The sequence below is a fragment of the Blennius ocellaris genome, assembly GCF_963422515.1.
Source record: "Blennius ocellaris genome assembly, chromosome: 23".
NCBI lineage: Eukaryota > Metazoa > Chordata > Actinopteri > Blenniiformes > Blenniidae > Blennius > Blennius ocellaris.
The window spans coordinates 8,075,907-8,102,601 of NC_137672.1; the positions used below are offsets into that span (position 1 = coordinate 8,075,907).

At 45.4% G+C, this 26,695-nt stretch overlaps 3 protein-coding genes across 5 annotated transcripts; 1 reads left to right on the forward strand and 2 right to left on the reverse strand.

Annotated features, from left to right (window-relative positions):
• Positions 1-3: 3 nt before the first annotated feature.
• Positions 4-1,914, reverse strand: LOC308147216 (N-acyl-aromatic-L-amino acid amidohydrolase (carboxylate-forming) B-like). The gene is made up of 7 exons (XM_080519323.1): positions 1,787-1,914; positions 1,444-1,677; positions 1,171-1,366; positions 979-1,072; positions 777-884; positions 589-701; positions 4-270 (listed from the first exon to the last, which is right to left on the reverse strand). Exons 2-7 carry the CDS (start codon positions 1,671-1,673, stop codon positions 37-39), a joined length of 975 nt encoding a protein of 324 aa, XP_080375449.1. The 5' UTR covers positions 1,674-1,677; positions 1,787-1,914; the 3' UTR covers positions 4-36.
• A 1,357-nt stretch (positions 1,915-3,271) lies between these two features.
• On the reverse strand, positions 3,272-15,998 carry LOC308147132 (oxysterol-binding protein 1-like). 2 transcript variants are annotated; one of them, XM_080519219.1, is made up of 17 exons: positions 15,731-15,998; positions 14,644-14,816; positions 13,542-13,750; positions 13,173-13,341; positions 11,754-11,865; positions 11,451-11,634; positions 10,853-10,970; positions 9,843-9,900; positions 9,570-9,734; positions 8,773-9,018; positions 6,823-6,943; positions 6,559-6,662; positions 6,093-6,188; positions 5,628-5,815; positions 5,014-5,249; positions 4,830-4,868; positions 3,272-4,709 (listed from the first exon to the last, which is right to left on the reverse strand). In XM_080519219.1, exons 2-17 carry the CDS (start codon positions 14,778-14,780, stop codon positions 4,567-4,569), a joined length of 2,325 nt encoding a protein of 774 aa, XP_080375345.1. In that variant the 5' UTR covers positions 14,781-14,816; positions 15,731-15,998; the 3' UTR covers positions 3,272-4,566. The 2 variants fall into 2 exon arrangements, with proteins under 2 accessions (XP_080375345.1, XP_080375346.1); XM_080519220.1 differs by lacking the exon at positions 4,830-4,868.
• A 1,359-nt stretch (positions 15,999-17,357) lies between these two features.
• Positions 17,358-26,695, forward strand: coro1b (coronin, actin binding protein, 1B). 2 transcript variants are annotated; one of them, XM_080518866.1, is made up of 12 exons: positions 17,358-17,618; positions 17,753-17,901; positions 19,145-19,350; positions 19,534-19,656; positions 20,611-20,740; positions 22,483-22,664; positions 22,801-22,920; positions 23,114-23,218; positions 23,300-23,445; positions 24,558-24,615; positions 24,713-25,036; positions 25,117-26,695. In XM_080518866.1, exons 3-12 carry the CDS (start codon positions 19,147-19,149, stop codon positions 25,237-25,239), a joined length of 1,515 nt encoding a protein of 504 aa, XP_080374992.1. In that variant the 5' UTR covers positions 17,358-17,618; positions 17,753-17,901; positions 19,145-19,146; the 3' UTR covers positions 25,240-26,695. The 2 variants fall into 2 exon arrangements, with proteins under 2 accessions (XP_080374992.1, XP_080374993.1); XM_080518867.1 differs by lacking the exon at positions 17,358-17,618 and having other exon boundaries at positions 17,733-17,901.

The following is a 26,695-nucleotide window of genomic DNA, read 5'->3' on the forward strand; positions in this document are numbered from 1 at the left end:
AGGCTTTGTTTAAAAAAAAAAAAAAGTGAAATGTCTTCACTCTTCTTCCTCTGAAGTGAACTGGACTTGCTCCTCGCCCGTCTGCGCCCGGATGGCAGGAACCGTAACGTGCATCTTCCTCGCCAGGGACACGGCGATGCCCTTCTCGTAATACGCACACTCGTTGATGAAGAAAGGGTAGAGGGGTTCTTTGCCTTTGTACGTCAGCGTTTCTCCCGAGAACGTCTGGAACAGCGGGTCTCCGGGTTGCAGCAGGCAGAAGTCCCGGTCCTGTGACGGGAGAAGACAAAACAAAAAGGCGTTGAGCGAGCTCCTCTGAGATTTAAAATCTGGCTAAAAATAGGGCACAACACCCAGGATATTTTGAGAGTTAGAATCTGCTTTTATCCCTGCAGGTGACGGGAAGCAAGAGCCTAACAAGCAGCGAATGCTAAGAAGAGTCTCTTGACTTCAATGAAAAGTGTTGAACAGATCCGGTTCCGCTCATATGTCTATATTACGACTCCATTGTCGCCTCTTTGCGTCACGGAGCGACGGTCTCGATGGCGCCACGTCTACAACAAATGAATTCCACGACAGTCGGAGGACCTGAAGCTGGGGATGGATGGCGGCCGTGATGCTGCGCGTCTCGGCGTCTCGGGGGTAGTCGATGTTCTTCACCATGGTGTACACCTCCACGCACCCTCCCTCAAACGCCGTGCCTGAAACGAGAGGCGGCCTCAGGACGTGTCGCTCGCCCCGCGTGGGGTTCCTCCGTCCGCGTGACCTCCGCGTACCTGAGTTGAACATGCGGACCCAGTCCAGCATGTGCTGGACACCCGCCTTCATGGCGGTGAACACGTTGGACCTCACCACGCCGTGCGGCTGCGGGCCGATCTCCATGGCTGGCGAAAATGGGAGCTTCGATAAAGAATTTCACATCTCATCAAACATTTAAAGGAAGTTTGGTTTTTTGGGGTTGTTGTTTTTCTTACGTACCGAAGCCGTGTTTGCCCACCGAATCAAGGGAGTAGGATTCTTTACAGGCCACATCGAAATGGATAAACCTCATGGGCATATCGGGCATGGCTTTCTGTGGAAGTCAGAGAACCGTTGACGGGTTTCCACCCGGACGTGCGGGACGAGATGTGGGGGAGAGGGAGAGAGAGAGAGAGAGAGAGGAACACTCGCCTGCAGGTGTCTGAATACGTGCAGGCAGATCCAGTCGCGGTCGGAGTAGGAGATGAGGCACAGGCCCATGTTGGCCGTGGTGTTGTGGAGGTCACAGATGAGATCCACCGCCTCCGGGCTGCCTTTGGGGCCCAGCATGGCGTTCAGCTCTCGAGACCTGGCGATCTCGTAGGGGGGGTTTTCTGACGGCGGGCCGCTTTGCGAGAGAGACAAAACACAACATTCAGACCAAGTCGGAAGAGGAGTCGGCCTCGTCTTCGCCGCCGGCCTTACTTGAGGACGGCGTGCGTGAAGCAGCGGTTCAGGTCGGTCTCCACGTATCTGAGGCAGCGCTGCGCCGCCCTGGGGTTGGCCATGACCGTCAGCACCTCCCGACCTCCGTCGCTCGCCGCCTTCAGCAGCTCTCTCACCAAGTACACTCCGGACAGCTCGTTGCCGTGGGTGCCGCCGCACACGGCGACCCGGGGCAACTTCGGCAAACACACCGCCTCGTCCACCTCCATCCGGCTGGGGGCAAGCAGGGGAACAGCGGCGGCGATCGATTACCATCAGTGTCGATATATCAAAGTGGCTACACGGTCCACGTCGCAGCAACGCAAAGAGATATTGATCTTACCTCGCTCTCCTGGGTTCCTCAACACTGGCTCAGACTTTAGAACAGCAGTCAGACGAGTGAAAGTCTCGACCAAAGTGATCTCTCACATCCACGACAAGGAATCATACTGTACATCTCACCCATCGAGCCCAGCTGTTACCTTTCAACCCCTCCACTCCCTCCCCCTCCCCCAACCATTTACCCTCTTCCGCCCACTGCCTGGCTTTCATACAGTTTCACTGATTCAGCATTTCCACCCGTCGCTCTGTTGCCGGCTGTTATGCACACTCTCGCCGTCTCTAATGCGCCTCCCGTCCACCGCAGCGCACTGCACTCTGGGTTAGGGTGTGTCCCGTCCCGAGCGCGATGCAGAAGCGTCGCCCGCTTCCTCTGGTCACCACGGCCCCGGCGGTAGGTTCCAGTGTGCCTTTCGCTCAATCGGCTAAAAATAAACCCGCTGGCATGACACAGCAGGAGAGGTGGCGGAATAACAAGAGGACCAGCCGAGGACGTGAAGGGAGTTCAAACCACAAGGAGGCCGACAGCCGATAGAAAACTGATTTCCTCTATTGATTGCCTGTTTATGCGTTGTATTTGTTTGGATTCACTCAAAAAGTTGCCATCCTTTTGTGTATTTTTTTTCTTTAATAGTGAAAATCTGTGGTATTTACACCAGAGACTCTGTGTTTATTGTTAGTTTGTTGTGAAAATTACTAGTATTATGTGAATATTTAGCCAAATAAAGCCAACAAACAATGACAAGCTACGACATTAAGGGGAATCAGGATTATGATAAAGGTTTAGTACAAATATAAATAATACAAATTTTAAAATGCAACCCCATGATGGTTCTGTGAAGATACTGTATAAGAAAAACACAAATTATTAAAGTGTAGAACGTGTTTTCTTGTCTGGTATGATTTGAAATAAGCGCCCTCGAGTGGACAGACTATGCACAACATAGATTCATCCCAGGAGTGACAGACAGATTTTAGTTAAGGAGTCTCCTACAACCCAGTATCATCCTCAGTGGGCCAAACTGGTAAAATAGCACCATAATAACCTTTAAACTGAAACGTCAAAGTGTTTCTATGTGGTTTTACTTATATAGGAGAAACTGGTTTTATGAAAACATAGACAGAAAATCTTTAAATTTAAAGGCAATTATGTCACAAATGAATGAAAAATATATCAGATTTAAAGTTAAGACACCCTTTGAAGCCTAATTAAAACTTTGTCTCCCCTTTAACACACAATTGTACAACTTGCAGTATTAAGATTGCATCTACAAAGCAATACATTGCTTTTTTCAAAGTATTTTTTATCATCAACAGATGGCGTTCCATCTGGAGCGACACAAGGACATGAATTCCTAAAGAACCAAACTGGCAAATTTCCAGGTGTTCCCAAATTAATGACTCGCAGAAAGGTCGATGGAAATGAAAGAACGGCGTGAGCAGCTTCTTGTTCGACATCACAGCATTTATTACAGATTTCTCTTCTCTGTGTGTTAATACAAAATACTGGACAATGTCACTTCTCGTCTCAGAGTCAAGTAAGCAAACTCCCTTTTTTAGTTTGTTTTTCCCCTCAGAATGTAGACACTCCCCATCAAATATCACGAGGAACCCAAGACACAAGGAAAGAAACTACCTCACATTTATCAATACTATAATATGAATTTCTTTACATTTATAAAATCATAGTTATTTGTGACGCTTTTAAATTCTTTGTTTCTTTATTCTTCATTTTTAAGTACACTTACAAACAGAATTATGAAATGAACACACACACACACACACAGTCACACACACTCATTATTCCCATGTTTTTGGTGTCAAGATGTACTTGCATAATGATGAATGTATCAGGAGATTTTCACTGCGTTTCACTTTGTTTTCTTTGTGTTACCGACGACAAAACGACACACCAAGAACCCCACAGTCGTGTAAAAACCATCAAACTTAGTTTGCATTCATTCTAACTCGGCAGACTGCGCGACGTTATTCCGCCGAGACATAAAAAGTCATTTCATGTGTTAAATCACTGGAACTGTACGAGTTTTACCATTTGATCCGTTTACTTTACATCTAAGTGCTGTAGCCGCTTGTGGCGCGAGTTGCTAAGGCGAACGCTTCGGCCTCGTGTGGTTTCCTTTAGGCCTGAAAAATGAATCTAAACAGCATGACGGTTGTGGAGTTTCACCCCTTTTGTAGTGATGGAAGAGCAGATAAGAAGCAGTCATACACACAAGCACACGAGAACCTTCACTTCATCACATTAAGACAGTAAATCAACAAAAAAATTATAATAATCCTTGCTAACATATTGAAGGCCACCAGTTGACATTGTAATGAAAATTATTTGAATAATAATTATATATAAATTTATATATTAAGCACATTTGACCCCTGTTCTTTGAATTCTTTTTTGTTTTTTTCGCGGACGACCCAAAAAAAAAAAAAAAGAAAAGAAAAAGAAAAAAGAAAAAAAGCACGACATTAAATTCTTCTGCACCCGATCGGACAGAAACTGGATTTGGAAGCACGGCTCATTTCATTCCCTCGACACTCCCGTCCGATATGCGACAGCAGCAAAGGGGCGGATGCTAAGATATTGTCCAAATTAAGGTGGAAACTGAAGAGGGGGGGGAGGGTGGGGAGGGAGGAGGAGGAGGAGGAGGAGGAGAGAAGGGGGGGGTGACGGAGGGAAAAATCCTGCTTTCCCTGGAGATCTCTTAGAACAGAGAGCGGTCCTGTGATGGTCAGTCTCTTCGGGGCACTCCTCGGTCAGTACCGGGGTCAAAAGATTTCCGGGCAGCCGTCCCAGCTGCCCTTCTCCTTGCTCTCCCAGTAGCCGCCCTTGTAGATGTGCACCTGCTCGCCCGTGATGCGGTCCTCGCAGCGCTCGAACCACAGAGCCTGGTAGTTGTCGTGAGGCGCGGCTAGAAGAGAGAATTCACTCGTTACGAACGGCGGAAGAGAGCCGCGGGCTGAGAAAGGCGAATCAAAAGCGCGGGAGGGGGCGGCGGTGAGAGAGAGAGATTAAAACGAGGGATACTTGCTTTTTAAGGAGGGATCAGTAAGAGAATCCTCATCGACAGCTTTTGAAAGAGAAGAGGGGGGAACCACAGAGACTTTTTACCCCTTGATTACAGGATTTCTCCCATGCGAGGAAGAGAGGAATCAAAAGAAAAAAAAAAGAAAAAAAGAAGAGGGAAGCGAAGCGCCTGGACTCGTTGCTCTCACCTTCGTCCGACTGGCTGGAGGTCCGCTGGCTCGCCGCCTCCCGCTCTCTCTCGCGCCGGGTGGTCCGCTGCTTCTCCTCCAGCCGCTGCTTCTCGGAGTTGGCCTCGTCCCAGCGGCCGTCCTCCATCAGGCGCTGGTCGGGCCGGCGCCGGCTGTCGGTGGGCGCCACGCCGTCCTCCGGCTCGTTCAGGGTCAAAGCCAGGGTGGTGAAGAAGTAGGTGGACTCTGCGCCGTCACTGTGGAACGCAGGGGAAGCAGAAGGCGCTTTTAGGAAGCGATGCCAACGAGGCCCGGGGCCTTGGAGCCGCGGCGCCGCGGCTCCTCACCGAAGCTTCAAAAGCAAGTCGCGGAAATGCACATCTGCATTAAATCTGTCAATCTTTGAACCGGAAGGTAAGTCAGCCAGGGAAAGAAAAATAATTAAAGGGTGGGAAAGAAAGAAAAGGGAAAATATTTGCATCAAGTAAGTATTTTCAAAAACTCTCTGGGACGGAAACAGAAGGTCCGTCACCCAGGGAAAGAAAAGAATAAAGGAGGGAATGAAAGAAAGGCAAATGACAAAATGGGAAAAGAGAAAGGGGGGGAAAAGAAAAGAAGAAATAGAATAAACTTACGGCAACGGGTTTTTCCTCCACACCTCCCGGGCTTTGAGGGTTTGATAGACGGTCTTCTGTTTGCCCTCGGTGCCGTTCTCGCCTCCCCGGCTGCTCTGCATCACCCTGGAGAACTCCATCTTCTCGTCCCACGTGCCCGACAGCACGTAGTGCGCCTTGCCGTCTTTGTCCATCGCCACGCCCGTCACCTTGTCACGGCGGGGGAGAGAGAGGGGCTCGGATCGTTTACAACGATCGGGAGAGGAAGGGATTGGCGCCTCCTGCGGGGTCTTATGTTTGACACCCCGTGATTTATAGATAAACTGCATAAATTGACCCAATTACCCATTTTGTTGGGCCTTTTCACAATTTAGCGTGGCGCTTTTACTGTGGCGCATCATTTCTGGTGGACTTCCAGGAATGGAAAGTGAAAAAAAAGATGTAAGAAATCTATGAACCGGCCACACGATTCTGCTTCTTTCTCACCTTTCGGGCAACGTCTCTGGAGAAATAGCTGTAAGGAGCAAACTTCAAGTGGCAGCGGTCCCCAGTGGTGTGGTTCACCACGTCTATCTCTCCAGACTGGGGGGGGGGGGGGGGGGGGGGGGGGGGGGGGGGGACAAAACATAATCGTTCATTTTAGCACACAGCCGGACAACAGAGAGCAGTGCTGCTTTGTTGGCATCCGGGAAGACTGGCACAACATGAGAGGTTGGTAATAAAGATGCAAACGATGCTGTAAACATTCACATTCACATTCAATAAATCTCTGTTTGACAGACTTGATCTTTTCTTGTTGCCGCCGTGGGAACGAGACGCTTCATCCTACGTGAGCCTGATGCGGGATCTCACGCCAATCAAGTTCCGATCGCACACATCTTACAGCAGATTGAATTTAAGACTCATTACCACGACAACCCGTCATTTCAATATGTGCTTCCTTCAGTTTTACCTGATCGATCCACAGCTTCCCGACGATGATGTTGTGCACCGTGGTGGTAACCTTCTTCCATGTGTAGTGATTGTTGCCCTTTTCAAAGATGGCGTGTATCGTCCCTGCCGGGTGAGAGGGCGAGCATCAGTACCACAAAGACCCTTCGGAGGTCACTCAGCTCAGAATCCATCATGGTGTTGAAAGTGTTTGTTTTTGGATGTGGGCCCGTCTTGTAGTGCCAAAACTGAATATGCAAAACGCGCTCCGAGTCGCGTCGCTCACCTAAAGGCATAATGGAGAGGTACTTCCCCCTGAACTTGCTGGCAACGGTGATTTCCTGCCTCAGGGTCCAGCCTCGGTCGGAGATGGCATGATGAGCTGCAGCAGGGGGATGGTGACTCACCTGGGACAAAAAAAATCAAAAAAAAAAAAAAAATCAACTCTCTTACTCAACTGTATCGTTTCACTTTCTCCTACAAGTTGACCTATTAAAAGGCACGTTGACATCAAGTCTATTTGCATATTACCAAACAGAGACTTGGGCCCAGTCCCAATTCTCTTTTGTACCCCTCCACCTACCCCTTAGCCCTCCGCCATTGCCTTCACCTCCAAAACGAGGGCAAAGGCAAAGGGATAAAAGTTTCAGCCCTTAGATGTGGGACCCCCCCTCTCCCTCTGCTCAGCCCCGCCCCCTCTCGCTCCGTCTCACAGTTTTGACGTCATAATACGGCGCCGTTCTATCAGCAGAGCTGAACCACGGATATTTATTGATTTTCCAGCAGGAGCATCGTCCTGTCGTCCCAAATTCAACGTGTTGCAGCAGCTTGGCTGCTTTGTTTCGTTTTCCGCCTTTCCCACATCAAGGTGAAGAAATAGACGGAGACATGGATTACTTCAGTTTTTGTGCCGTATTTGGACTTCAGAAATATTTTCTCATGTGAAAGCAGAGGAGCTTCCTTGTTTGCTCGGGGGTCCCTGTTTTCAAAACACCCATATTAGAAGACTTTGGAACTATACAGTGTAATAATAAAATGTTATAAACATGGTCTCTACGAAACAAATACATACAGAAGCTACATACGGCAGAGCTACTGCCGCTCTTACTAGTATAAAACACAACAGGTTTATATCGAAGTGTATATATGTGAAACGTCCTCCTTCCCCTCTGTTTAAAGTGTGCATCTGTAAACACTTAGTTTCGAGGGGTGAATAGCCCTTCCCCTCACCTCTCCGCCTCTGCACAGTAGTGAAATGGGACACCCCTCAGACTCTGGCGAACGCGCATTTCAGAGGGGTAGGGGTAAGATGAAGGGCTATGGGGGAGAATTGAGACGCAGCTTTAAAACCTTAAATCCAGTTACAGTGTCGACATGCGGCACCTTGTCGTCGTAGCCAGTGAGAGTCCAGGTTCAGGTTGTTGGGATTTCCTGTTCAGAGTTTACGTGTTTTTCTCTCATAGTTCAAAAGCATGTTTTAGGTTTGAATGAATGGTGTGATTGTCTGTTGCATAAACATGGGATCAATCCGTCTCTCCTTCTGTCCTCTAACCCAAACTGGAAGAGGACAAAGTCTCTACCTGAATCTGGTTCTGCAGCTTTTCTTCCTTTCTAGCGAATGGTTGGGGTTTCCTCTGGAGAAGTACTTTGAAAATACTGTTTTATCTGGTGCTTAAGAAATAAAATTCAATGCATGACACTGAAATGCTTTACTCTCTTTGCCCTTTTGCCTATTTTTGTCAATTATATTTAATAAACCTATCAGTATTTGTCATGTTGAATAATAATCATTTAGAGCATCAGTCTTAAAATAACAGTTCTACCATGTTTAAATAAATTGATTATTAAATAAGTGGAAGTTAAAAAAAATATATATCCAATTTATTTCATAAGTTATACCTCTTCCCACTTTTTTGGACGTACAACAAAATATTATTCTGCTGTTACATATCGACCGTTTGCATTCTTACAGTAGAATTTCCATGCTCACATGCCCACAACACAAAAGTCCTGCAATCATTACTCTTGCAAACAAATAAGGTGACTCTGTATTAAAAGTGGAACTCAGTTCACACAGTTTTGTGTCTCTCCGCACAAGTATTGGGCGTGAAGGAAGCCAAGTTCTCCTCGGATGCCGAGTCAGCGGGATTAGTCAGCTCATCCTATTTGCACTTATCACCCGGTTTCGCTTCCTCGTTAAAACGGACACCATCTTAACACCCCCCCGCGCTCTCACCTGCTCACAGAGGGATCGGTAGCCGCTCTCTCTCCGGCGGTCCAGCTCGTACGTCTCTCCCAGCAGGGGGTTGAAGGGCTTGCCCGTGCGGTGGACGGTGGTGGAGTAGGACGACACGGAGAAGGCGGCCACGTAGCACATCTGCTCCAGCGAGCTGTGACACTTGGCCGCCTTGTCCAGCAGCTCGTGGTACTCCAGGTCCTCGGACAGCCGCTGCAGCATCGAGATGGGCTCGTTGAAGTTCACCTGCAGGGTTGGAACCGAAAAAAAACAAAAACATTTTTACACAAAGAAAAAAATAAAAGTTGAAATGATTATTCAAGTATCGGAATGAATGTAGTTTGTTTGTGTGCTAACCAAGGATAATTATCCGTGTTATATGTGTGTAACCGTGACATCTTACAACTTAATGTGCAATTATCGTAATAAAACACATTCAGGTTTGATTTAATAGACGGATTAACCAAACGATCGCTACATCCGTCACATGAAAGGACAAGCACACAGACAATACACTGGGCGGTGTCCCTTCACTGCTCACATACCGACCTATTTAACAGGACAATCGTGTTCTGTTTGGGAACGCAACTTATCGACATGTTTTTTGGGGGGGTTTTTTTTTTATTGACAAGACACCTGTCATGTGGTTAACATGCGAGCGAGTGCAATTGTTGCGCAGCCACAACAAATATAGACAACGACGAGAGCAGAGGGTTGGCCGAAACTCCCTCGGGGCTCTGCAGTCGCTGTCGACACAATGAATCAAAAACTTAATCAAAGGGCGCCGCCTCGCTCACGGGCATGGGGATCTTTGAGAGCTCTTTGCCGATGCAGTTCTTCATGATGCTCCAGAGGTTGAGGGAGTAGTTGGGTTTGTCGGGGATGCGCGTCCGCCTCTTCTTCAGGGGCACCAGCTCCTGTGAGGGGGACTCCTGGTTCATTGCGAGAGGCTCCTCGTTGAGCTGCAACACACAAATGGAAAGGCTCTTCGCTGAGTCGGCGTAAACAACAAGGCGTAAACCTGTAAAAATTCGGGTTCCATGAACCATGTTAGCCAGAATGGGACGTACCGACTGATCGTCAGGACACATTTCACTGTTGAATCCGCTGACGTTACTGCTAGAGCGTCTGGAAGAGAGGACACAAACACAGCCTGGTGAGTGGCTTCCAGGCTCCTTCGTGCAGACGAATAAATAAAAAACGATTCAAAGCGGAGCCTGTAAGAACAACGTCTATAAAGTCAAGCAACAAGTCTTTTTTTTTTTTTTACTTTTGATCTACACGAGTCTTCGGCCTCATTTACACGACAACGTTTCAAGTGAAATGGAAATATGATGTAGTTTTCATGTTGGGCGACAGTAGCGTACTGTTTGTTTTTGGAATGGAACCACACACACATGCGTGCAAAGAACAATACGCTATAAAGAATAACACTGGCGAGGACACGGACATTTGTATGGAAAGACGAGTGACTCAACGATAAAACCGTCAAGTCCCAGGAGAAGATGGACTGGGAGCCATGACAGTCTGGAGGAAACGTTGTTATTGTCCATCTACTGAGCATGTGCAGAAGAACTATTTACTGTGTCTGTGCTGCGCATGCGCAGAAGCCATTTCCAAAGGGTTAATTTCATTGGCTCCCACCACTGCTGTCGCATAAGCAGACACCCCAAAAAAACGCAGCAAATTCACTTGAAATCGTCGCCTTGTAAACCAGCCGCTACTACTGTACGTGTGGTAAAGGGAAGGTGATTCGCAAGTCCGAAGTAGAAAAACCTTTTATCGACTCCACGTGTTTAAAATACCAAACTCTAATCTACAATCAGATTATCAGAGACAAAAATGAGTGCCGACAACCAGTTAGGAGCGAGAGACGATTTCCCCTGTGACCTGGAGGTTGGTTTGACCATGAACAGTCAATCTGGCTGATAAAATGAACTTGTGCTCAATGTTTACAGTAAATTTCTTCCCAGAGGGGGGAAAAAAAAAAAGAAAGATATACAATACTGTTAGATTCATGCCTTTTAATCATATCAATGTTTGGATTGCTGGTGTGAAAGTGGCTCTTTAAGCTACTGACTTGTGGAACTGTGGATCTGCCGGTACAGTGATGAACTCGGGGGCTTCCTCCATGGCATCAAAGAACTCGTTGTCGTCGTCTTCATCACTGGCCTCGCCTTTTCCCGGACCGGCAGCACCTTCACAAAACAACCAAACAAACTTTAGACTAAAACATTTCCAGACTCTGTTCTTCAAAAATTCAACACTCAAATCGTTACGATCATTCAAACTCAGGAAGGAAGTGACCGTGTGGTTTTAGATTTGGGGTCGATGACGTATAAAGGTTACGAGCAAAAAAAACCTTAGAAATTAGGAAAATTAAGCTGCTTTCATGTTGCCCTGGTCACCATGCAGGATCCAGTGAAGAAGTGGGTGGATTGTGTTGAGAACCACTGAAGATTTGTTTCGTTTTCGAGATTTGTTTTGTCCTGCTGCGTCAGTGACGCCACAAACGCGATAGCATCGCGGCGCACGGAGGAAGCGGACCGCGGAGGGAATGCAGCTTCTGCATGCAAGCGTGAAGATGGACGGAAAGTATTTGAAGTATTTTGAGAAGAAAAAAAAAAAAAAGTCCCCACGGTCATTAGCAGGTGCACAAGTTCAGGGCCACGACTCACTCTTGTTGTCCGGACTGGCGTTGGCCTGCGCCGCCCCTCTGAACGCTCGCTCCAGGTGGTTGTGCTGCTTGGCCAGTTGCTCCAGAGTCTCCTCCAGTCTCACTCTCTGATCCCGTTCTGCCTGCAGGGCCTTCTGCCATCGCTTGCTGTGAGCCTGAGCCAACGCCAGGAAGTCTCTGCACGCCTGCGGGGAGGCCCCAAACACGAAAACCGTCACGATCGCAGGTCATACGGGTGTAAATGACGGCGACGGGACTCCGGTGGAGCAGCGGTGAACGACGCCTGCACCGAGAGGACACTTACATTAATCATGGCGTTTGAGGTGATGCGAAACAACGTGGCCCTCTCCGTCACCTGGCGGATCTTATCCCCGGCCTCACCGGTCAGACGTAAACCGTCCAACTCCGATAGAGACCTGAACGAAATACAGCGATGCACAACATGCATGAAGTGATTGGTCAATACTTTATACATCGATTAAGAGAGTAAACCATCAACTGTGTCGGAAGCTGAACCGTGTATTACGGCAGTGGTTCCCAACCTTTTTTGACCAGTGTACCCCTTGAGCTGGTTTCCATGTGAAAAGTACCCCCTCTCTCGTGTGTGATTATTCGCCTTAATGTGTACTTATATTTAACCCTTTGTCTTTCTATCTATCCAACTGCTCATTTAAATAAAACAATTATTGTGAGTGTAAAAACATACCTTTTAATGAGATACTTGCGCTTGCTTGTCTTTCATAAGTCTTTCATAATTCCTTTTTTCACTGGGCTCCCCTGTGCCTGCGTCCGAGGCGACGGTAGCAGTAGCGGTAGCTGGACGTTTACTCCTGCCTAGCCATGCATCCATGTTTACAGTCGGTATGCAGCTAGAGTTAGCTAGCTTCGCGAATCGTGCGCGCCCGCAGCAAGAATGTGAACCTTTTTTTTTTTTTTTTTTTTTTTAAAGCGCGCCACTTTATAGTCTTTTCATATTATGTGCATTGTAGTGTTACAATCACTGTGGACGAACTGCTACTCATGGAAAATAAACGTATGGCCTTACTAAAATTCATGATATAATACAATATAATATAGTATAATTTTTTTGTGTGTGTGTGTGGATACTGTAGGCTAATTTATAATCTTTCTGCGTACCCCCTGCAATACCCTCGCGTACCCCTAGGGGTCCGTGTACCCCCGGTTGGGAATCACTGTATTACGGCATTAGTCAATCTAAGCCAAGATTTAGTTTTCAGGGAAATTTTGTCTGAAAAAGTGAGGTCGTCTTATAATCAAGATCTCAGGAGAAAAAGACGCAGTCGGACACGGTTCACCTCGTGTCGTCAGTCTAAGGAAAACAAACACCCAGAAGTCATAAATCTGATAAAGAAATTCCTCCGTCCGTTGTCCTGAAGCACCAAACTGCCCCGACAGAAGTCGGCAGCAAAAGGGCTGCATGAGTCTGCGTGAACATGTATATTCCTTCACACGTGCTTATGCACATGTATTTAACAATATTTAGTCAGCAATCCTTTCTAATCCAAATATGAGCCTTGTATTTGCGCCGACAAAAAATTTAATATAATTCACATTGTGTCCGACAGCTGCCGTATTTACTTTTGGATCCGTGTCTCACGCAAATAACGCACCACACCTGAGGCAGGCATGTGGACACTGAGTCATTTTCTTTTCGTGAGTGCTGGCATGTTTCACGTGTGAGTGGATGCAGCTCAAGTCTGACCTCTGGAGCGCAGAGCCGTGCTTGGAGATCAGGTCGTTGCATGTGCTGAGGTCCTCCACTTTGCTGCCCAGCGTCCTGAGAGCAGACTGGACTTCGGAATTTTGCGATGCCCCGCCTTGTCCGGGAGCCACGGGCGGGGAGGACGGTGAGAAGTCGTCACCCGAGTCGTCTGGAAACAATTCAGAGTCACAAAGAAACACAAAGAGGGATCACTTTAACGTTGATTTCATCGACTTTGTACGGTGGAGACGTCGCCCCACATATTCACTTGGACACGGCTCACAAGGCAAACAGTGTTTGGTTTTTTTCTTTTTTTGCCTGGATGCATCCATTTCCTCTCACATGTTTTTTTTGTTTTGTTTTTTTTACCTGACTCAGCCTGCATGCGGGCCGCTTTGGCTTTGGCCAGCTCCAGGGCTGTGATCCAGCGCTGGCGCTCCACCTCGCAGCTGGCCTTCAGGTGATACGTCTGTGCCCCTCCGTTGGAGATGACGAAGTTGCAGGCGTCGTCCACGGTGATGGTCGCCGTGGCCAAGTTGATGGTGCCCCGACACGTGTGGCCCATTTCCGCCTGGGTCCTGCGCAGCAGAACAAATTGGTTTAACTTGATGGATAATATCAAGAGACACGCTGGCAAACAGTTTGTACTCCAGCTCAAACTCAATTTATCAACGCATGTCTAAAAATAACCCAATATAAATGGATAACACAGACTTGTATGACCCCAATGGAAATGAATATATAAGACAAAAACATAGATCGTTTTGAAGCTTTAGAATAGTATAGAGGTCAAAGGGACATCGTTTCATTGTATATGGCAATGTATGGAAATTAAAACAATCTGGGAAGAGGTAAAAAAAATATATATATATTGATAATATTCTCTCCAAACACATTTTATGAGATGCTAAACTTTTCTAACTGGATGTAAAACTCACAAAATCAATTAAAATGGGGACACTTATCAACCTCAACCTGATAACAGTGAAAAAATGCATTGCATTGTTATGGAACTCAGATTATAGACCAATTAGGAAGCAATAGATAAGGCCAATGTTGTCAAGCTTATCATTAGGCAGGATAAGATACATATAAACAGCAGAACTTTGAGAGACTCCAGATGCCGGTTATTTACAGAGTTCAGGATTTAAAAATAACCGAGGAAGGAAGTGATTGAATTTGTGTTATTTGTGTACTTCATTTCAGTAATATATCACCTGAGTGACTGATTTTGTTTGAGGCATGGAGATTGACTGCAGTTCAGAGCTTCTTAATATCAATCACTGTTTAATTTAATCTGGATTGCCAGGAGCAAGTTTGTTGTGTATTTGTTTTGTTGAGCATAAATCAGTAGCATTATACTCTGACTTACAGTGGTAGAAATGTTCAAATATTCTATTCAGTCAGGAAGACTTTTATTAAATTAAAATTCAATTACAAAAATCTACTTCCTTTGCTGTTATATGTATACCTGTAATATGACAGGAGGCCATTGCTCAAGACGAACCACCTCCGCTGGTACCCCTTGATGTAATTTGTCCATTTGAACACCCATCCTTTATATGTGTCGCCAGCAGGGGTGGGAGTGGGGGTCTTGGGTTCCGACATCACACCCCCAAAGTTAAAGATACGGGTTTCAGGAACCTAAAAAGGGAGAAAAGAGATACACAAACATTTGAAACTAAAATACATGACTTAAAATTAAGTGTAAATTGACAACAACAGGACATTACAAAAAGACCTAAGAAACAAATGACACAAGCAGGCTTTTACATCTACTCTGAAAGATTACAAGCAAGTATGAGATAAATGTAAAGATATAGAGATGTTAAAGATATAGCACAACCCGATAGAGAAACTACTAAATCCGAGGAAGGCGATGAACAAAATAACAACACAAAGTGGAATTTATCATTTCCTTTCCACTTTTTAGCACCTCGGTTCACATATATTTCTACAAAAAGGGTAAAAGAATAAATCAAGCAGGTCTGCTGATGTGAAACGTATAAAATAAATGAAGAATGCAGAAAAAACAGCACTTTCGAGGTTGTTCATGACGACTATTATTGGAGCTTTTGATCTTTGGATGCTTGGCAACAGGTCAAAGGTCAAACTAGAAGTAGATCGACTTCAGTTGGCAACACAATTCATTGATAAAATTGATATATGAAGCAGGAACTAGGAATTAAAAATAAGGAAAACAAACATCTGACATCATGAAACGTGTATGCCGGAAAATACACAATTTTACATTCATACGGTTGACATTCTTGTGGAATTTTCTCATCACAAAGAAGCAAATAGTGGCGGTGGTAGCAGATCAAGTTAATGAAAATATAAGAGGTTGACAGCAGAAGTTAGCCTCCATTAGCTGCTGTTACAATACAGAGAGAGTCTCGGTTAAAACAACTCGCTGCTAACAGCTAAAGTCTCGAAAAATGACACGTTTGCTGGTTTCTGCATGGTAACGTCCCAATAGAAGAGAAGACACGTCGTCGATTCAGTGTCGTTAGCTCGGCTGTAAGCCTCCAAACCCTGGGCGACGGCTGGATGTTTACCTTGACGTGTCCAAACGGCGAGATCAGAAGTCACGGCTAACTTTGACACCCATCCGCTGATAGCCGCCGCGGCTAACAGGCTAACTTGCCTTACACCTGAAACCCCTGAGCCCCACGCGGTGACTGCAGCAGCACGGCGACTGTAAAACAACCGGCCGCCGACCAGTTTTAATAGCGACTCTCAATAAAACAGTCTATCATGTTCGTTAGGTGGCTTTTATCTAAAGCTAGCTGGCTACATCTAACTAGCCCAACGTTAGCTCGTTGGTTACACCCGGTGCAACAAATCAAGAGTTCCGAGCAGAAACACAGAGCAGCCAATACTGTGCGTTCCCTTTTAGGGCCGCGGAGATATCGCTATCTGTGCTATCTTGTTTATAAAAATATACGTTTTTACCTTCAATGTAATAGCACTGTCTCTTAGCATTGGGTAGATGTTGACTCAACTTTATTTATAGAACCACATAGAAACAACCACAGCTGAAGAAAATAAATAAACAAACTTAATAACATTTTTGTTTTATTGTTGATTTATCCCAGATATGTAAACAAACATAAAAATACAGATATACATAAAAGAAAAACTATAAAATTCTAATAATTTGATGATGTCAGGAGAGTGAGTTTGTAAAACACGCATCATGCAAAAGCTGTAAGGGATTTTCTTTTGGATATTTCATCGTATTTTGCACGAGATTGTTCGTTTAAAATTGGCTTCATATTGAGATTGTAGTAATTTTTGGTTGTATTTGTTTGAATTTGCAAAATTCTATACACTTTCTTTTTGTATGCCGTGCGTCACCCACAACAAAGAAAAACTTTAAGATTTGAATTTAAAGAATAATTATTTTTATTTATTTACAGACTGTTGTGTCGCTTTATTTAATCTTGTTAGGGTTTGAAATTATATCAAATGGAAAAACTATTTCAAAAAATCGACTCCGGTGGGACTCGAACCCACAACTATATCAAATGGAAAAACTATTTCAAAAAGTCGACTCCGGTGGGACTCGAACCCACAACCTTTGAATCACCTCGCAGACATGCCTAGAAGTCCAATGCGCTATCCATTGCGCCACGGAGCCACCTGTTGCATGACGTATGCGCATCCAATTTAAACGTCTCTTAATCATATAATGCCTCGAATAATTTTTTAATTTGCTGTGTAGACGCATTTTAAACATTCCTTCATCGGCTGTTATAAACTACATTCTCAAACTTGAAACAACGTCCTAGAACCTAACAGCCAACTTGCATCTCCTAAATGTAACCACTAGATGGGGGCAAAGTATTGGCCAACAAATTATGCGATCTCACTATCGTTTCAAAACATCATCACCACAGGGGGAAATTCCTATAATTGATTCTCACAGAAAATAACACAGAATGACACGTTTATGAAACACGTTAGACAATAAACGCATACACAGAAACTTTATTCGTGTATTTATTTATTTTATTTCGGAATGGTTTTCAGACAATGTCTTGACAAAAAAAAAAAAAGAAAACGCGTTTCGCACATGCGCAGACTGGACTTGTCCAGGTTTACCACTTTGTTTTAGTCCGTGAATTTTTGTGCCTTATTTCTGCTGTGCGTCGTTGCGCGACGTGTCCTCGGGGGTCGCAAGAGGAACGCGCACGTCGCTGTCGGCCCGGGACCCTGCTGCCTGCTGGCAAAGTGATCCGGGGGCTTTCCTCTCCTGATCCCTGCGTGCGCGTCTTTCACACATCCTGCCATGAGCGGAAGTGTCTGGGATTCTGCACAGGCTCCGAAACGGTCGATCGTGGAAGGGAGAGAGAGATCGAGACGAGAGCACGTCGTCTGCGTCTCCGTGCGTCTCCATTCAGCGCCGCGCAGCGTTTATCAACGCGGGACATGCGCCATCAGGTTCGCCTTGTGTGTGTGTGTGTGTGTATCCATAGACATGCGTAATTACCGTCAAACTGTGAGGAGGGCGAGGAGAGGATAAGAACATCGTTTCTCTACATTTTTTTCTTCTCCTTTTTTTGGTGTTGTTGCAGATCTGCGCAATCGACGCGATCGGCTGCCTGGACACAGGAGAGGATTAAGTTACTGCTGCTGGCGGAGGATTATTTTATTGGCCTCCTCCTGTCACGCCCGAGACCTTGGTGATCCTTTTTCCAATTAACGGAGGTCTCTCATAAGCCAGGTCGGTATGCTGTTCAGTTATTGTAACCCTCGAGAACCTGTCATTGTCGGATTACTGACGCGCAAAATGCGTGTTCTTTGTTCCTCCTGTAAGAATAATAATAAGGAAAAAAAAAAACAGTTGCAGTGCGCAGACAACAATAGAAACCTGATGTGGAAAAAAAATGTTGCATATTGTAGCAGAGGCCTTGACGCATCCGCCGCCAGTCTCGTACCTGACAATATAGACTGACCTGCTAACTGTGTGGCATTAGGAGGATAGTGTATAGAGTTACAGTGTGTCCTCCCTCCATGCCCAACCCCCTTCCCCAGCTCCCCTCACTGCCTCGGCATGTTTTGGTTTCAGGCGGATCATGCCCTTTTGTCCACTGAAGCCTGGCTGGACTTTTCAGGACAGACCCCCAGTATGAAAGAATTTGCATGCAGTTTTTTTTTTTTTTTTTTTTGGACAGCCACTCAATTTCTTCTCTTACCAGCAGATGTGCGGAATTCGATTATACTATTGTTTCACCCATAAACTCAACATTTCCACAGGCTAAAACTGGGTCAAATCTGGTCTAGATTATATTTGAAAGTAGCCCATGTCAAGTATTCCATTATACCATATCTCATAACCTGAAAACACCCATCCAAAGCAGTTTGTTGCCATACATTTACTGAAGTCCACCCCATGACCAGCCCAGTTTAATTATTTTATAGCTACTTGAACCGAATAGATTACATAACCTTTTAAATTTAAACTTTAAAGATTGTCTTTGTTGTGGCACAGAATTGATGTGATATTTTCACAATTACTACAGAAAATTACTACAATCTCAACATAAAGAAGCTAATTTTAATTAAAACAACAAAAATAAAAAACAAACTTTTGCAAAATACAGTGAAATGTCCAGAACACTGTTGCATTATGGGTGTTTTTCACCCTGATAGTTTTCATGGCAGCGTCACCGATTTCCAATTTTCTTTTTAAATCAGTGTTTTCGCTGTTTGTTTGTTTTTTTACAATTTGCTTGGTAGTTTGGCCTTATGATTGACACCCATGTATTAAACTTTTTTAAAAATCTGTTTTTTCCCGTCTAAATAGCTTGAAACCTGTGAACTGTAAATCATCGACCGGTTCTTGTTTTTGCAGGGAGAAAATCCATGAAGTTGCATGGAGCAGAAATGTCTGCAATAAATCATTAAAAGGACACGCGACGCTAATCTGTCCTCGCCTGTGTCCCTTGTCCTCCGTCCCTCCGCAGACATGTCTTTCCGGCGGGGTGTGGTCCGCCAGAGCAAGTTCCGCCACGTCTTCGCCCAGGCGTGGAAGGCGGAGCACTGCATCGACGACGTGCGCGTGTCCCGCGTGACGTGGGACGGTCCCCTCTGCGCCGTCAACCCCAAATTCATCGCCGTCATCATCGAAGCCGGCGGGGGAGGGGCCTTCCTCGTGGTTCCCCTCAGCAAGGTCAGGCATCGTATTTTAAAGTCCGCCGCTTCGCTCCGCGTCGTCCACCGCGAAAAGCGATGAGTCATGCAGCATTTTTACAGGTTAAACATAAACGGAGAGCAAAGGTTGGCGTTTTGTAATCTTTTCTTGACTTCCCCAACTAGGTGTTGTAAGCATGTTTGTTTGTTTCCCCCCCTGCAGAGTGGCAGAATCGACCAGTCCTGTCCCACGGTGTGCGGCCACGCGGCGCCGGTGCTGGACATCCAGTGGTCCCCCCACGACGACAATATCATCGCAAGTGCCTCGGAGGACTGCACAGTCAAGGTCGTTGAGAGTTCAGATCAGTCGGTTATGTCACCCGTTTTCATATAAAGACGTGATCATCACAGCGAGTGAATCTCTGTCTCAACATAAGGCCACAATAAGACTGCAAGGGCGTCCTTGTGGTTTTTTGGGGGGGGTTTTTTGCATTTCAAGAACAAATTTTGAAATATCAATTCAATAACACACTGAACTGGATGTCGGTCCATTATAGAACAAATACAGAGCGAGACAAGACGATCACAAACACACACACCTGCGCTGTACGGGTGATTTATTACCTTTAAATGCTTTGGATTGACGGTGGACACGGGAATAAAAAGAAACAACATACAAACCTGTGAGACACAACGCTCCAACCTCACCCACTGCTTCGTGATTGTCCAGATCTAGAAATCATCCATTTATAAACATTTCTACATCTGTGTGGAAATCCTGACAAGTGGGAGCTTCTTAGGAACGAGGTTAAATTATCACTCGACCTTGTAAATGTATGAAATGTATTCGTGAAGGTTTGGACAGCGCATGACGTTATTTTACCGCACAGTGTTCAGTGTCTTCAAATGTTTTCACAGAAGGTATTATTTGCACTGAACTTTATTTTTCATGGTGCAAAAGTGCCGGAGCACTTTACATGAAGTAGGCTTACCTAATAATACTGTCTGATTTTTTTTTTTTTTTTTTGCTCTTATGTGGCACAGAGCAAATCTGCTTTTGGACAATGTAAGCAGGAAAAAGACGCATGGATTCAGATATTATATTAGTATATCAGACACAGGCCTCATTTATATGTGGAAATAAATCAGCGATGTGACCGCCATGTAAACATGCCGATCAGAATTTGTTAACGTTTTATGTTTTATGTTGCCATCAATCAAGTTTACAAGGACGCACGTGATTTTTTTTTTACAAACGAAATTCCAGTTGATGATCAGATCTCTGTGCTTAATTTCTCAGGTGTGGCAGATCCCCGATTCTGGGCTGACGAGCCCGATGACCGAGGCCATCGTGACCCTGGAGGGACACAGTAAAAGAGTGGGAATCCTGGCCTGGCACCCGACTGCCTTCAACATCCTCCTAACGGCAGGTGAGAGGACACGACTCATCCTTCCCCCCCCCCCCCTCTTGCCTGTGCTGCGTTGTCTAAATCTTGTTTTACATGCATTTGCATGCAAAGCAACAGCGGAGAAGCTCGTGCTGATCACGTGGAGGCAACATGTTCGATGACGTCGGCATTTACGAGCGAGCCAATAGTGTTACATGAGGTGTCGCGTCCCCACATGAAACGTCTGACATCATCCAGACAAAAGTGACCCGTTTGTGTGTAAACGGTGAGAGTTGTAGAGCGTCTCTTGTCTCGCGGTGTTGGTGTTCAGTGACAGCCGGTTCAAATACTGTTGCATAATACAGGCACGGAATAGGATTTCCCTCCTCGGCAATCATACCGCCGCCATGCAACTTTAAAGGCGGGTGTGACAAACCTGAAAAATAATTACACTTTGCCGCAGAATCGTTTTAATTCGAAATGTAGCTGACGTTAAGTCAGTTTTTCACAAGCCTGAAGGAACCCGTTGTTCAAACTAAACCAGTTTTACTGGTAACTAACGATTAGGCCCATCACGCTAAATGTCAATTCCCAGAAGGCAACGCAGCAACTATCCTCAGCATTATTGCTTTGTGTCAAGGATCTGACATTACTTCCTGTACCGTAATATATAAAGTAATGTGCTGAAAATCCCATGTAATGATTGTGAAAATAAAAAAGTTTAGCTGAAGCACTCAGTCGCTTCAGCTAATCGAACCTTTTACAGAACACAAGGGAAATGAAGAGGCTTTTTTTTTTTTTTTTTTTTTAATCCGCCAGGTTTTCACTCACTTTGCATAGGCACACATAATAAAATCCACCCTTATTCAAAACACTTCTTTAGACAAAGCTTTCCTCTCAAACACCTGAAGCATTGATGTATACAGTATACGCAGTCAGGCACTCATTCTTGCAGTTATGTAATCCTATAAAGCTCTTTTATACGATATCCCTGCGGGATGCATTAACATGAGTTCTGCTCCTTTGTTTTTAATCTGCCTCCTTTCTATATGAGGCCTTTTTAAAAGTAAATTGTGATGCGATGTCTTATTTTATTACAATCCGAAGCCGTCGTGCTGAATAGTGTAAGGCTCTTTAGGCACTGTGGGTTCATTTTAAGGTACCGAGTTGTCAAAGTTACATTATTTATACTACAAATGCCTGTATTTAGCATAATATTTAACATAATATTTGATTTACTATATTGTGCAGCCGTGGACCAGGTTTTGTCTGTATATGTGTTGGTAATACACTTCGATTTTCTTTTATCCTATTATTTCTTATAAATTGAAGAGAATTATTTTGCCATACAAGGGGGGAAAAAAATATATATATATTATATCGTCTACTTGTAATAATAATGCCACAATATGACAAAATACTAGCAGCCTGGCAACCGAACGTCGCTGTCTATCTAAACAAATGTCCGCGTCCTCGCCATTGTTGATGTTTATAGCGTCTTGTTCTCGGCATACAATAATGGCAGCAAACAACAGCACCGAGAGTTCCGAGTGGCTCAACATGACAGCTCCATTGTTTTCGGCACTTCTGTCATTTCCGTGTAAACATAATTTTCAAAATGCTATCGTGTAAACGCAAAACCGTTTTTATGAAACAAAAGCATTTTTACTTGAAACCCTGTCACATAAACAAGCCTTAGCGTTGTCGCTAACCTGTTCGCCTCTGGCGTCTAACAATTTTCTCAAGCACCATATACAGCCGAACTGAAATCTTCTTCGGTGCAGGTTGTGACAACCTGATTTGCGTGTGGAACGTGTGCACCGGAGAACTTGTGTACCAGCTCCCCGACGCCCACCCGGACCTCATCTACAGCGTGAGCTGGAACAAGGACGGCAGCGCCGTCTGCACAGTCTGCAAAGACAAGGCCCTGCGCGTGATCGACCCTCGGAGAGGCACCGTGCTCAAGGTCATATCAGATTTCCGCCTCCCCGACTCTCCGTCTTTGCGTGAAGTGTTTCCGTCGGCGCTCGTTTCCCCGATCAATCGTAATAAGGTCCACGCTGCTTTTATGTTGTTTATTCACGAGTTAAACGTTCTCTCAGGTCAAAGAGAAGGTCCATGACGGGACCAGACCGATGAGGGCTGTGTTTCTTTCCGATGGGAAAATCCTGACCACAGGTTTCAGCCGTATGAGTGAAAGACAGCTGGCTTTGTGGGATACGGTAAGTCGTCGCTTCGCCGAGGGTTTTCATAGAGTTGCAAGTTTAGAATCCAGCCTCTGTATATTTGTATCAAGTAAATCTGCAGGTAGGACTTTCTTTCAGTAGTTTCTAAAAACTTTCCTCGATTGTTAACCTGAAGTAAATGTCAAATAATTACCCTCAAAGACTCACAAATACAACTCGTGTCTTCCAGAATGACCTCTCCGAGCCGATGGCTGTGCAGGAAATGGATACAAGCAACGGTGTTCTCTTACCGTTTTATGACCCCGACACAAACATGGTCTATCTGTGTGGAAAGGTAAGACATTCAAAGCACATGTGCGGATTTTTCTGCGCGACCTAGTGTCTGCCCTCACTCCTCGTTTTCAATTGTTTTCAGGGCGACTGCACCATCCGGTATTTTGAGGTGACGGACGAATCCCCGTACGTTCACTTTCTGAGCCTGTACAGCAGCAAGGAGCCTCAGAGAGGAGCGGGCTTTCTTTGTAAAAGAGGGGTGGATGTCAACAAGTGTGAAATTGCCAGGTGAGTACAGTGAACTTTACCAGGTTTCAGTATTAGCTGTTCTGTTCAAAGACCCTCAGGCCCCCTTTACGCAACGTTTCAAGTGAAAAGGACTTTTAGATGAGATGACTTTTAAATGTGGACGTTGTATCGGTCCGTCGTGGCGAAGAAGGAGCTGAGCCAAAAAGCGAAGCTCTCGATTTACCGGTCGATCTTCGTTCCTACCCTCACCTATGGTCATGAACTATGGGTCATGACCGAAAGAACGAGATCCCGGATACAAGCGGCTGAAATGAGCTTCCTCCGTAGGGTGGCTGGGCGCACCCTTAGAGATAGGGTGAGGAGCTCAGCCACCAGGGAGGAGCTCGGAGTAGAGCCGCTGCTCCTCCACATCGAGAGGAGCCAGCTGAGGTGGCTCGGGCATCTATTTCGGATGCCCCCCGGACGCCTCCCGAGGGAGGTGTTCCGGGCATGTCCCTCCGGTAGGAGGCCTCGGGGCAGACCCAGGACATGCTGGAGGGACTATGTCTCGCGGCTGGCCTGGGAACGCCTTGGGGTGCCACCGGAGGAGCTGGAGGAAGTGTCTGGGGCGAGGGAAGTCCGGGCAACTCTGCTCGGACTGCTGCCTCCGCGACCCGGCCCCGGATAAAGCGGTAGAAAATGGATGGATGGATGGATGGACTTTTAAATGCTTGATTTATAAATAATTAACCGCTGGAGAACTATTCACTATGGTATAGGCATGTGCAGTGGCAGCGTTTCAGAAAAGTTCCATGTTTTCATGGAGATGGAGTCAAAAAAATTTCAAAAGGTTTCACTTTGGGAGCCATTTTCAACAATGTGTGTTTTCATTCACACCCCGAGCCCCGTTTTTATTTAAACACAACTAAAGCTTTGCGTTTTAACTTGAAAACGTGTAAAGTTGGCCTCAGCGTGTCTCTTATGTATTGGTCTTGTTGCTTTAAATACTCACAAATAGATTATTTATGCAATATTACCTTACAAGCACGTGTTAAATGTGAAAACAATTGAAGTATCCATTCCTGCATTGAATGACCTCGACCATTCAAAAACAAATAAAGCCTTGTTTTATCCATGGAAAACCTTCCCTACTATTTAATGCTTATTTGCAGGTTCTATAAACTTCATGAGAGGAAGGTGGAGCCCATTTCTATGACTGTACCACGAAAGGTAAACCTGGAACAGCCTTTAGAATCACTATGAAATGACGACATGCGAGGTTTGTCGGCGGATGAGCAGAATTCTTGACACCCCTTTGCCTTCTCAGTCAGATCTGTTCCAGGGCGACCTTTACCCCGACACGGCCGGCTTGGAGCCGGCCCTCCTGGCCGATGAATGGATTGCTGGGCAGGATGCGCCGCCACTGCTGGTTTCCCTGAGCGGTGGCTACTCGGCTCCTCCATCCAAACACAGGGACACCCTCAGAGGCAAGCCCAAGCTGGTCTCGCAGGACTCTGGCACCGGGACCGTCACATCCTCAGCCCCGACTTCCACACCTACCTCTGCGGCCAAGGAGGCGGACGAAGAGGCGCCACAGCCGCGAGCTCCCACAAGAGAGACGGATGGAAATGCGGAAAGGCCGAAGAGAGAGGTGCGTCAAGAGAAACGGTCACTCTTTATCATTTCTTACACCCAAAGCTGATTTTCTACTTGTCCTTTGTCTTCTTTCAGGACGACTTGTTGAACGAGCTGTTAGCGGAGATGAAGGCTTTGCGGGCGGTCGTGCTCGCACAAAGCCAGAGAATTGAGTTGCTGGAGAGGCAGCTCGCTCGGATCGAAGACGGAGACGTATGAGGGGAGGGGGGCAGGAGACTCACTACATTCAGACGGCGTTCTTACTAAATCCCATAGACCATAGCCTTACTAGAATCAAGAGTACCTTAAAGCTGTGTGAGTGGAAGAATGTAGTGAAGTGTAGCAACTGACTGAATCACAGTGGATTTGAATCAACGTAAACCGATGTTATGAAGGCCACAATTTACCCCCCACCCCCCCGGCTGTGGTTGAGAATTTTGGGTGTCATCTGCGTAGAGTAGCATATCGAATTTGCTTTCCATAAGGACGACGTCGTGGTCGCTGTTTGGTGGTGCATATTGTGCGGCTTTGAGCTTTGCAGCATCCGTGCTTTAATTTAGAGGAACTCTCGAGTCACAGTGGCACCATTGCCTCAAATTAATGCACTGTTAGTAACACAAAAAAAAGCATGCTGAACGAAGGTTAGCTAACTATAGCAAAGTAATTAAGTACCTCCAATGTCCTATTTGTTTTTCCTCTCTGACGCACTCACAATATTAACTGTAAATAAATCTTGTAATTATCCAATACTAACAGGTAGCTATCTGGTTTACAAAACGAGCCGGATGCGGATGTGATAAAACCCAAAGTTCAGTTTCTGATTATAAACAACATATTAGTGGTTGATATGGAGTGTTTCATCGTGTTTTATTACTTCTATGTCGTGATTTCTAGCTCGTTCCGTGTGGCTTTTCAGAAGCGTGCAATTCAGCCACACAGAGATGGTTCACGCCCCCTCTGGCCGGCCAGGGAATTGCACCCTCTCGATCAGTCGTACTGGGTTTAGTAACCATAGATTTCATGTGGGTTACATAACCATTAGGGCTATTTAATCAGGTAGTTTAAGCTGCTAAACTGTGATGTCAGATCAGATTCCTTGTTCTTTTTTTTCTTTTTCTTTTTCTTAAATATGTGAAAAGGATGACTTATTGTGAATCAGAACATTCCCTGCACTCTTGATAGCTGTTACTTCTTTTGTGTAGAAGAGGGGTAAAATAAAGCAAAGCAAGATGTGCTCTATACATTACATGTAAAAAAACAAACAAACAAAAAAACCATGTTCTATCTGAAAGAAGAGCGACTATGCTGTGAAGTCAGCTTTTGTTCTCTGTTCAGGATTGCATTTCAGCGTTTGCATCCACAAGAAAGATGAAGTAACACAGTGTGAAACATATATATTTTTTTTTTACATTTGTGGTTGCACTCATATTTTTAAAAGAAATATAAGCACCTTTTGATTTGTTTTTTTTCCAGTTTTATGTCTTTGCCATCGCTTACTTAGGAGCATTAATCCATCATTTAACTCAGATATAGTATAACAATGGTACATTCCTCATTATTGTCCCTTGATGACTTTCTTTGTGCACTGACCTCTTGTAACACTAATTGTACAACAAGTAGCAGGTAAAATGAAACTACATTGTCAAAAGTCAATAAACATTAATTCCTACTTTGT